General features: G+C 34.2%; 1 protein-coding gene across 1 annotated transcript; it reads right to left on the bottom strand.

Annotated features, from left to right (window-relative positions):
• Positions 1–4,143: 4,143 nt before the first annotated feature.
• On the bottom strand, positions 4,144–7,910 carry LOC128546102 (E3 ubiquitin-protein ligase TRIM33-like). Its single transcript, XM_053538962.1, has 3 exons — positions 7,373–7,910; positions 6,002–7,045; positions 4,144–5,687 (listed from the first exon to the last, which is right to left on the bottom strand). Exons 1-2 carry the CDS (start codon positions 7,723–7,725, stop codon positions 6,661–6,663), a joined length of 738 nt encoding a protein of 245 aa, XP_053394937.1. The 5' UTR covers positions 7,726–7,910; the 3' UTR covers positions 4,144–5,687; positions 6,002–6,660.
• Positions 7,911–12,896: the final 4,986 nt, after the last annotated feature.

Raw genomic sequence — 12,896 nt, 5'->3', positions numbered from 1 at the left:
AATGGTTTCGACCTAGATTAAGCCCTCATCACTGGAACAAATACATATAAATACAGTTATTCATCCTGGATAAAGTTTGAAATCTGGAGTAGTTTTAAAGGTCTCGGGTAGGTCATACATTGACGTATCGTAATATGCACAAATTCCTACATGCCAAGTACTATGTATGGATGTTTAGGTAGATGTATCAACTTCTCTAATTTACTATTAAAGAATCAATAAAGTAGCCAATTAACATTTTTGGCCTTTGACAGACGGACAGACGTTCAAATTTGGAATAACCAAGTCGTAATTCTGAGTATTACTAACTCGAAAATTTCGAGATACATAACTCAGAATTTCGACTTAGCAACTCAAAACTACGACTTGGTTTCTCGAAATTTCGAGTTAGTATCTTGAAATTTCGACTTAGTAACTCGACATTTTTACTTGGTATCTCGAAGTTTCGAGTAAATAAGTAAAACACACAAGGCACTGATGTTCTTTCATAGTTTCCACATTACTTCTTCTTAAAAATGTATGGTCTACTCATTGGTCAGATTGGAATATTTTGCACACCAGATAACGCATAAATCTACTATATGCTTTAAATTTGCAACATGAAACGTAAGTTTGCACCTTTAAATTTATAGGAAACAGTCTCATTATAGAGTGAAATAGGTCAGTGAACGTCGTTTGTCAGTCATAATCATATATTATTATATTAATGAAACGGAAAGGTAGTAATCTATCTATTTTTAACTGTTATAAAGGATAACACAGTCATACATTCAACAGTCCTGAAATTGCTTTTTTTTATTTCTTATATTTCTAGATACTTTCCCTTACTTTGACGCATATATATGTCTTGCCGAGATAGTCCTCATTCCAGCAGTAGCTTTCCCAACATATTTTATCATGTGAAATTCCGTAGGTTTTACATTTTCTTAAAATGGTCTCTTTGCTGACAAATTTCGTCAAAAAAAAATGTTTGATCTTTACCTAATTTTCTTATTAAATTACTGACTACTGTAGTAAATATTATGAGTGCCATTTTCGTTTTTAGAGGTTAAAGTGCATCGTGTGCAGTTTTAGCGAAGTTGTTTCAGTTTCTTCCCAAATAATTTACCAAAGATATTTTACTCAGCTAAAATAACTCTTTTTCATAAAATGATACATTCATAGTTTTTGTTGTGGATTTTTATTCAGACTAAGCACTGATGCAGTGAACTACACAGATATTTAACATTGGTAGTGCTTACCTGAAGTTTGTAGTTTTAGTTCTACTGCCTATATGTAGGTTATGTCCTTAGTAACAAATATGTATGCTTTGGCCAGTGTTCCGGACGGGACGTTACGTGAAATTTAAACAAGAGCACCACCTACGGGTGCCATCGCTCTTCTGCAAGTGCTGGACGTAAGAAAAGAGTTATAGTTCCGAATGTCTAATTACGAAGAGGGCCATAATTCTGACAAAATGCAGGTTAGAGTTATGCTTCTACATGATCCTCCCCTAATGATGATAAAAAGTTTGCAATGTTTCAATGCTGTAGCTCTTACAGTGTTTGAGAAAATTTGACCTATTTTTAAGAACAAGGAGAGCCATAATTCTGGCAAAATGCAATCAGAGTTATGGTTCTTGACCTATATAGTCCCCTAATGATGATAAAGAAGTGTACAAAATTTCAAAGCTGTAGCTCTTATACTTTCAGAGAAAATGTGGACCTAAACAAAACGTTTTAACTAACGCCGACGCCCACGATCAAGTGACGACAATACCTCTTAGAATTCTTTCAAAAATATGCCGAGCTAAAAACAGATGGTGATTGACCAGTATTGTAGCAAACGAAAAGTACGTGTGTTTAGATTTATTTCAAAGTAGACTGATAAATGGTCCTATCTGATCAAAGTTTACGTAAAATTCTAGTTAACCCTTAGCCTACTGGCGGTAAGTAATTCTGCTTTTGCGACCAGTGCAGATCAAGATCACCTGCACATCCGTGCTGGCTGATCATGGTCTGCACTGTTCGCTATTCAGTTGAGTAAATTTTCAATGAACACTCCTTTGAATAATAAGTGGTACTGCCAAACTGAATGCTGGACCAGTTCATTTTAGAAATTCAACTGGGTAAATGTTAATATATTAAAATACGAGTCCAAAGTCTACACTTTCAAGCACATTAGACCAAAGAAATAATTAACTTATTTATATAATTATTTGCACACTTTTCAGTATCATGCACACTCGGGAGCACGTGTTTCATATATGTAATAAAGCTGCTTCACCAGATTTTATATATGGCTTTACCCGCTTGTCTAATCTGGAAATGATTTGCACGATCTTTGTGAAGAAAAAATGAGCTGCATTATTGAAGCTCACATTGACTCCTATATTTGTCGTAGACTGTAAAATTTCTTACAAAAATGAAGTTTGTCTTAAACATGCTCACATAAATTTACAAAGTTCCGCGTTATAATCATAGAATGCAACTGGTGCCTCTGGCAAGCTATGTGGAACAGATACATTGAGAAAATGTATCCTAATGTACACGAAACACCTATAGCCTAATATTTATTAAGGTAGTAGAGGTGTAATAGAGTACCTCCTTTTTGAAGAGTATTCAATTCCTACCATCAACCCGCTTTTACTGCAATACTCAGTGGATGGGTTGGGGGGGGGGGGGGGGTGTAGGTTCAAGCCCTACTGGGACCAATTTTTTTCCTTATTTATCATTTTTTCAAGTAAATTTTTACTTCTTTCAAGTTTTATGATTGATTTATTGTACAAAAATGGAAAAAGAATTAATTTGATAAGCGATTTCTTGCTGTTCGAAGTGAATTTACTACTTAAATAGAAGGGGTAAAGTCTTTAAAAATATTGAGTTACATGCGGTAAAAGTTTTCTATTTTGCTTTCACTCTTTAGATTTCATATCGTGGAAGAAATGTAGGTAGGTTTTACGTCTTCCCCAAGGTTATTTTTGAATGAAGTAAGCAAAATTCAACAGAAACACAGGATATATATATATATATATATATATATATATATATATATATATATATATATATATATATATATATATATATATATATATATATATATATATATATATTCAATGTTGAAGTTAGAATTCTGTATCATTAAATCCGTTTACTTGAGGAACCCTAGAAAAAATGATATTCACCTTTATATTTTGTGTTTTATAATTATTTACCAATAGTTTGATGATTCTTTTATTAAAATTAATGGTAAAATGAGTTCTCTGCAAACGTTTTGTATAGTGGCCATCACTTTGAAAGTTGTCTCTACTTGAGCTAGAGAAGATACCATAAGTTATACAAAATTTAGAAAAAACGGCACGGTAATAGTTGTTAAAGAATTGCAAAGCAGTGTGAATCATGGTCATCTTTAAGAATATACCAAGCAAATGCCATTTTGTAAACATTGCTATTACACCTCTACTACCTTAAGCCTAATTTTACTTAATATTTGCACGATATGTTTCAAATTTTTTTCTCCATCATTGGCTGGAATGATACCGTGTGATCTAAATTTAAAATGCAATTCTGTGAGTTAGTGGGGTTATTAATTTACACTGCTGATATTTGAGTGATCAGGGTGTACTTATAAAAAAATTGTTGACGTAAGTGATATTGACTATTGATTGTTTTCGAAATTTACAAATATTCTGATGTTGAAATCGTGATGAAGAATAAAAAAATATTTTTGTCATATATTACGACACGCATATGTGACATTAAATGGGCAGGATCTGGTAAAATATTACAATTAACGAGTAGCAATATCTCCAGACGATCGAAATCACCTATCAGTTTAATTCAAATTAATTTTTAACTTCTTTATCTTCGACTCTAGCCTGAGCTTAAGAAATGACACGGGGGTTCCAACGTAAAGTCTATTTCTGTACACCAAAATGAAGTTCGAGAAATAAAGGGATTTTTGAAGTAATCATTCTGGTTTTCTCTTGCGTTTTTTTTTCTACGGAAACTATGTACTGGCCACTATTGCCAAATGTTTTCTAGTTTAGTGTTTTTCTTTAAAAATTATAAAATAATGTTTCGAAAAGCACAAGCACATACATTCATAGAGGATTTTACTCACACTTTTCTGCTGATATTTTTTTAAAGAAACTGAAATATAAGGTCTATTTTTAAGTTCTTTTATTTCAAAAATTTTACAAATATAACACGTGTTAGCAAATATCTATATTCATTTTCAAGGCACATAGACCAATGCAAATGCGACTTTCGTTTTCAAAGTTAGCCTGTTCACTTTCATTTTCTTTACTTCCAGAAAAAGCCGAAGGACGTCTGATGTCACTTTCTGTGTTGTCAAAAACATATGTATGCCTGGCAAGATTTATAAAAATATGCCCGTAATCCTAATAATTTTTTATTCTAATAATGTCTTTTCAACATTTTTTACACGTTTGCACGAAAACAGACAAAAAGCTATAAAAATCTTTATATCCTTGCCGCGCCTATAACGTAATTAAACGTATTAGCGTCTGATGGCCCTTTCGAACTTTCGTAGAGTCAATATTTATTAAACAAAAATCATTTTGAAACTATTTCTGAAATGTCTAGGTCTGCAGCTCTCAAATACGGAAATATCTAACATCCAAGTAATATATTGACACTTTTAGACAACATCAAAAAGGAACTTTTGAACGATTTGACCAAGTTCCAACAGTCTCCATATACCCTTGTTCCGTAACGGACCCCTGTGGAATTTGTGATACGTTTTGGTAAATGAAAGCTTAACATGTCGTGCTAAAGCCCAGGTATTTTCAAATCGTTAAAAAAATACTGAAAATTGACTCCTTATTAGCAAGAAAAAAGTAAGAAAAGAAGTACAGCGCATACATTTAGACGGGTGACCCTTGCGCGTGACCCCTGTCTATAGTCCTAATGATATTAATATTAGGAAAATAATGTTTTTTTCTGAAAATGAGTGTTTTTCAACATTTTAAACACGCTTGTACAAAAGCCAACATTTGAGACAAAAATAGCTATAGCTTTAAGGCAATCTGTATATATCCTTTCCGCGCCTGAAACGTGATAAAACGTATTTGCAACAAATCTTTATTGACAAAAATACTATTTTCTGCAATAGAACTCATGCACTTCCACAAATTGTCAGTGGTACAGTATTACCATTGATACTCTGTACAGTAACAGATAATAACAATATTTTTTAAAATATTATGTTTTCATTTTGTTTTTAAACTTAATTTTGGCAAGTTCTTATGTTGTGGTAAATGCACTGTCATGCTTTTGGAGGAATTAAATCAGATTGTCAGCCTTGTGTTAAATCGCACAAAAAGAAAATAACGTTAGGTTAAGTGTAGATCAAAAGTTTTACTGTATTCTTGCTTAATTGCATAACACATAGAGTTCTAGTTCGCACATCGAAGGCCAGTGACCATGGTTGGTTTAGTCCCTCTGACGACTTGATGACCATACCCATTTTTGTACCATTTTGTCCTAGCTGTTAAACGTTATTTGAACTTTGTCCGCATACAAACAAATTTCCTCTACCGTCTGTGCAGACTCCAGTAGCATTGTTTAAATCTGAACCACTGAGATTTTACAGTTGTTTCTATGACCATCAACTGTTACTATAAAATTTCGATGACTGGTAACCTCGTGTTTTATTGGTATCATTTCAAAAAGGAGTGATGTCTCCTGAAAAAAAGAATAAGTAAGCAAGATTACCATAAATAATATGCAAGAATCAAGAGTCATGTTTTGTTTTGACTGCGAAGTGATAAATTGAGCACTGTTATGACTTGACTGGACTTTTGTTGGATTATCAATAAAAACTGTAGATTAAAAAAAAATCTTCCGCATATTTTGTCATGTAATCTACACTTTCTTTTCAGTAGACAATACTCTTTCTAATGATACAATAATAAAATTAGCCTACAAGGCATAAACAATTGTACATTTTAATAGCGCTGTTATATGGAACTTAACTTGCTTATTTGTGGATTAGATACCTTAAAACCATTGGCAACAAACACTTTATTTCCACAATCGCTGAATGCAATATGTCGGCTTCTTTCGAACAGGTCTTTGCCGGAACTATCTTTGGATATCGTCTGTAGCAAGGTACCTCTCATATCATGTACATAAACTGACATGCTATTGTCACTTATATATAGTTTGTTATTTCTGTAAGCAATGCAGAAACAACGATGGTTCAGCTTGATGCCACGCGTGAGTGTCATTTTGTCGCCTTTAAGGGAGACAAATTGAATGGCGTGATTTTCTGAGGTCACAACTGCTCCATGTTTATCTATGCTGCATACATCATGTGGATTATGGGGGAGATCACAATAGTCTACAACTGACAATTTAACAATGTCTGCACGTTTCAATCTTTTATTGCTATAATCAGGTATCAATAGTTTGCCATCTTCCGTTAAGCATGACCCGTTTACACTGCAAACATATGAGTCGCTTTGTACTTTTATATTCATTTCCCTGGTACCTTTGACATAATAGATAGTATTGCGGATAACCGATCCAAATGTTTTCAGTTGTTGTAGAAATTCCAAAACAGTTTGGTCAGCGGCAAATCATACCTTTGCTTGTACACGTGTATTTAAATTGTTCAAAATGTCTTCAGCGTGAGAAAGTCTCTTCTGCGTTATCTTCATGGATACAAACTGCTGGGCTTTATTTCCATCGGATGTTTTATGTCGTCCGCAGCATTCGACAGGCTTTTCAACTGATTTTCAGATATCTGTATCTCCTCGAGCAACATAGTCTCCATTGTTTGGAACTCTTTCTCCACTTCTTTAATCGATTCCGTTTCAAGGTGTTGTAGTATGGTTTCCATTTCTTCCCTATAAGCTTTTATGGCATTGAAAGCATTCGTTTTTGACTCTTTCAACTCTTCAAGAAGTGTTTCTCTTGACATTTTGATCTTCTCCACTTCACTTTTCTTCTCCTTTAATGTCAGATTCAATTCATCCACGTCCTTCTTCTTAAACATAGTTTTGGCAAAATCCGAAATTAACTGGACACCTGTACAGCTCCTGCAATACAAACTTGTCTGCATTGGTTTCACATGTAAATCTTGAAAACATGTTCATTTGTTTATGTATGTATATATATATATTTTGTGTCACTTATATCTATGTATCTATTTTTAACTTTGTCTAGTAAAACATTGCAATGATATTAAATATCGTGTAACCTTGTAGTTACGTGTATTCTAGTTGTAGATCTATACTGCAAAGTTGTTGTTACCTTTCGTCAGTTAGCTCGGTTAATCTTTAAAACCATTCATACACATTTTACTCATTATTTATGACTAATTGAAATATTCCACATATATATACATATATACAGTTAAAACATACGTATGTTCTAGCGCCATACAGCTCGTACAACAGACCACGTCGTGGGTTCTACAATACAAATCCAGAATTTTTATGTTGTGTCTGCTGCATATCTCCGTAGGAACAACTGGGAAGTCTGTAGAAAGACCTGTCGATTGATCGAAAAATTTATGACCTACTAGTGTAGGAAATGTCTCATGTGTGTAAACACAAGACTGGCAACAGTACCCCTGACATTCCACGCAATATTTCACTGCTTCTTTTTGTTTGTTTATCCTAGAACAAGGTGGAAATTTAAAGTTAAATATCTCATCAGAATTTTCTTCACGCCCATCCGTCGCTATTTTCTGATTACAACTACTTCTTCTTGCCATATCATATTGATTAAAATTATCTTATTCAGATAATTATGTAGGTCAGATACAGAAATATCAATATGTATACAAACATTAACGATTGATCTTTAAACTTTTTTTATACATTCATCCGATGATTTCACCAAATGACGCTAATAAATTATACACTTATTACTATACTCATTTTTTCATATACAGCGTTTGTTATGAAGGTAGTAACTGTATGCGCGAATAAGGACTTTTAAAGTAATTTAACTGTCCGCTAAATATCAAGTGAAATTTTGCTAAACCAAATCAAAGTACGCCTCATATACAGGTAGTTTGGAATGTAGAGTATGTTGTAAAAGGCATATGCACATGCAAGTCATTATGCAAAATTAATTGTTCCACAATGCCATCTTTACCAAATTATAGAATGATGTCTAGAGTCCTATGTTCTCACATATCTCTGTCAATTACCGCCACTGGAGTAATGATGTCATCAGAATGGCTGCCAATGCAACTGGTTTATTGTATTTAATATATGTGGTATGTGTGTTGTGCGTCTGCCGAAGATGGTATTTTTATGCATTACAACTGCTAACATACCGGAAAATAAAATGATAGATCTACTCATTTGACGTTATTTGTAAAATTAAAAACAACAACAACAACAACAACAAAAAAAAACAAAACGTAAAACGAAAAGTATTAATCAAATGAAAATAATTATCAGTTTTGTAAAGGAATATTCAGATGATCTTGTTAGGTAAAATGTATGATATACAAGCACCGAACTATTCAACAAGATTCAGAAAACGAACACAAGTAATTTACCGAAGACTTACAATGTGATCAATCGTTAATTAAACAAGGAGCATGTTTTCAAAACGCAAAATAATGACCACGGATGTATGACTAAAATGTATTTTTCGGTTTTAAGTTTAAAGGCAAAGTTTATGTTAAGGTCAATGTCATCTATAAAATATATTTAGGTCAGTTTCTAGTTCTTGCCACAAAGTTTGTTGAGTGTAAGTGTGAACTAAATTGGATCATTAATTATGTTTGCTGTAGGACCAAAACTGTTCTTTATTAAGGTTTTAAGTTTGAAGTTAAATGGTCATTTGAGGGTAATGGACGTTTATATATAAGTCAGTTTGTAAGTCTTTCCATGTGAGTATGAACTAAATCGGGTATTTAATGTGTGCTGTAGGCGAAATGGTCCGACGGACGGACAGCTCAATCGCCATATGCCTGCGAGCATAAAACTCTCACCATAATAATCTTAATAACTTATAATATTGCTGTACAATTCAACTTTAGAAATTTTAGAGTAATAACATCATGTAATATTAAAAATCTGTTTTCAGTCGGTGTTTGAACGAATTCCAGTAGCTGCTCAATTGTAGTTTACTAGTAGTTTATATTTATATGAGCTACTATTTATTACATTATAGTAAAATGTTTACTAGAAACAACAGAAATCACTAAATTACTTGCCTTTACATTTATATTTGCACTTATTTACGAATACATTTACTTTCTAATCTAAAAAAGACATACAAGTGAAGGTATGTCCCTTTATCAAGTTTATGTATAAACGGTTACTACAGAATTGAAATGCAGCAAAACACCCATACAAAAATACTTTAAACAAAGGAAACTATTGCAGTACAAACTTATCTGTACATGCTAAAATATGCGCTCTACTGTGAATTGTGTGGTACTTTTTTGGCATAAAATCGTCTATCATTATGAGTTTAGACTATTTACAAAGGTTCAGTAATATTATATATATATCATCTCGATGCGTTATCTTATGTCGTAGGCTAGGTTTTTACACCCTGGTTTGAATGGGTACTTAGGAAATTGGTCTGCTGGCTGTAAGGCACGCTCAACGCACTTAGTAATTGTCGCAAGATAAGAAGAAGAAAAAACACAATATCTTATCATGAGTGACATTGGAGTGCGGGGGAAGACAAATACGTTTGAGGCCCGTTACCATGGCTAATCATTGTGAAAATGAAAATGACCCTGTGACATAGGAAACATGCAGAAAGATGGCAAATAAGAAAGAAATCTTAGTTATTAATTGAGATAGATCAACAATCTAACTTTCATATCTAATGTTAGTATCCTCCTTGGCCATCACACCCATAGACGCACTCATGGTATTTTGTAATCTTTAGAATACACGTTAGAATGGTAAATAGCAATTTCATACGTTGCACCCAGCAAACATGCTTAAAGATTGTAAGTTATCACTTAATATGAATAAGTTAAATCAATAATCACTTTTTTGTAAAAAATATTGTTATCCTCATGGGCATAAAGTGCATCTTTAGAAAACATATTTTAGTGTCATTTATGGTAGCTGATTTCTGCCAACTTCGCCTTTTCGCTTTGTCGCCAGCGACAAAGAGAAAGGGCGAGATTTTTGGTATTGGCGCGTTGTCGCCTTTTCGCTTTGTCGCGGGCGCCAGAGCGAAAAGGCGAGATTGAGAACACGATAAGCGAAAAACCACAACTCGAAAAGGCGAAATAGTGAGATTTTTAACGCGCCGTCGGCGCGTTAAAAATCTCGCCTTTTCGCCTTGTCACTTTGTCCCCTAGGACAAAGAGAAAAGGCGACAACCCGCCAATACCAAAAATCTCGCCTTTTCGCTTTCTCGCCTTCCTGTAGTGCTTACGCTATATAAAATATATCTCATAACAATGGTGTGCACATGTTCTACATAAAGGCGACAAAGCGAAAAAACGAGGTTTTTCTTTTGGCGGGTTGTCGCCTTTTCGCTTTGTCTCGGGCGAAAAAGCGACAAGGCGAAAAGACGAGATTGTTAAATATCTCGCTATTTCGCTTTATCGCCTTCCTGTAACACATGCGCTGTATAAAATATACATTCTGTCAAATCTCATTACACTACTAGTCTACTTGAAGTATCACACCTTAAGTTAACGAAACAGTGCCATAAAATTTTCGTAATAATGACAACATTGTGACTTCAGCACGCCGTTCAGAAATAGTCTCAAAATCTGTATACCATCATCAGTTATGGAATGAATTAGAACCTTCAGTTAGAGAATCACCCTCCTTAAACATATTAAAAGCAAAATTGAAAGGCAGTTAAGAATTAAATGTAGCATTCTTAACTACGATCTTAACAATAATCACTTACGAAATGACGCCTTCTGTGAATGCGGAAACGGAGAAGAAAATTCAGAACATTATTTCTTTATTAGTAAAGAAAAACTCTGAGGAAAGACTTCAGTTATTTCAATTAAAAAGACAATTTCATCCTTTAAACACAAATATATTACTCTTTGGAAAAGAAGAACAAACATAAGAAGAAAATAGTATAATATTTTATGCAGTGCAAGCTTTTATTCAACAATCAAATTGGTTTAAGTAGTACAATAAATTCAAATTTCTATTTGTTACCTTTTATATAAATTTTGTTATGAATGAAATTGTCTACGTAGGTTCTTGTTCGCTTGAACAAAGTATGACTTTATATAAGTTTATGTAAGTTTTATATAAGTTCTTATAAGTATCAATTTATATCAAGTATGGGTTTCTTTTGGAACGGTTGGGACGAAGAGGCAGCTTCGAGAAAAAAATATAGTAGTTCCATTACAGAAATGTATTCTTTGATATGCTTTTTTTTTCTTTTGTGTTATTGTGTGGTTTTTTTTTATATTTTAAAAATCTCGCTATTTCGCCTTGTCGCATTGTGGTTTTTCGCTTGTCGAGTTCTAAATCTCGCCTTTTCGCTCTGGCGCCCGCGACAAAGCGAAAAAACGACAACGCACCAAAACCAGAAATCTCGCCTTTTCGTCATGGCGCCCGCGACAAAGCGGAAAGGCGACAACGCGCCAATACCAAAAATCGCGGGCAACAAAGCGATAAGGCGAAGTTGGCAGAAATCATCCACCATAATCATTTGCTTACAATTTCTCTCGCATTACGCTGATGCAACTGGATACAAAAGAGTAGTTTTCGCTATAGTCAATAGTATTCGGGTACTGTTGTTAAAAAATATACATACGATCTTTGAAAAATTTACCACGTTTAAATAAAGTCATTATATAGATCTAGGACGATAACTTGACATTTGTGTATATATCAAAATGCGGGCAACATGTCGAGCCCCCCGGCTGTCAAAATGACTGGGAGTTGCACGCGACACTCTGTCTCACTGAGGCAAACATTTATGCTAAATGAAAAATATTGCTTAATGCATGGCAAAGCTACAGCCTGGACAAGCTCTAAAATGGCCTTTGACACCCAAGTGTGACCTTTGAGATAGGGACCCGAGGTTTGCGCATGACACTCTGTCTCATAGAGGTGAACATTTGCGCCAACGAAAAAAAAGATTGCTCCATACTTTTCAAAGTTATTGCTGGGACAAGCTCTAAGATGACCTTTGACCCCTAACTGTGACCCTGACCTTTGATTTAGGAGCCTGGGGTTTGCACATGACACTCCGTCTCATTGAAATAAACATTCATGCCAAATATAAACGAGAGTCCTCAATGCATATCAAAATTATGGGCAGGACAAGAAATGACATGACCTTTGACCTCCAACTGTGACCTTGACCTTTGAGATAGGAATCTGGGCTTTGCGCATGACACTCCGTCTCACTGAGATTAACATTCATGCCAAATATAAACAAGATTGCTCCATGCATGTCAAAGTTATGGTCCGGATAATAAAATCCGGACGAACGTACGGACGCACGCACGCACAACGCACGCACGCACATACACCGAACAGCCATTTTGACAACTATGTCTTCGCTTCCGCAAGCGGGCTCTACAAAAGTGAAGGACGGTTAACATTTCCCTAATTAAGTTAATTCCTGAAGCTTAAGTGATCTGTATTTCAGTTTTTGCATTAAATAAGATCTTTTTTTCTGTATACAGGTATTCTTCCCATTGTCATACTATATCAAATAGATTATCCTGCACTGATTATGCAAATAATCACGTGTTAAAGTAAATCTTAAATTGACTGTCCTAGTCAATCAGAGTATTCAGCTCTTAGTACGGAAATAAGAGCTATGTCAATGGGGATTATACAATTCGAAGACAGTACATTGCTAGATTGATTTTCAATAGGAATATGTCCTTAAATCAATTTTAGAATAACTATGTCTAATGCATAGTGTTCTCCTTTTGTAGTTGAAGTAAGTCATAAGTACACTAAA

This window comes from Mercenaria mercenaria, chromosome 3 (genome assembly GCF_021730395.1).
Source record: "Mercenaria mercenaria strain notata chromosome 3, MADL_Memer_1, whole genome shotgun sequence".
Taxonomy (NCBI): domain Eukaryota; kingdom Metazoa; phylum Mollusca; class Bivalvia; order Venerida; family Veneridae; genus Mercenaria; species Mercenaria mercenaria.
Note: the sequence above shows the minus strand (reverse complement) of the source record. Positions and strands in the feature narration are given on the sequence as shown.

What these genes read in the sequence shown, in the direction of transcription:
- LOC128546102 (XM_053538962.1), bottom strand. Translation starts at nt 7,725, where the DNA reads ATGGCAAGAAGAAGTAGTTGTAATCAGAAAATAGCGACGGATGGGCGT. An exon ending in TGTATGGCGCTAGAACATAC is followed by an intron (nt 7,046 to 7,372) that starts GTATGTTTTAAC and finishes TTTGTATTGCAG; the next exon opens with GAGCTGTACAGGTGTCCAGT.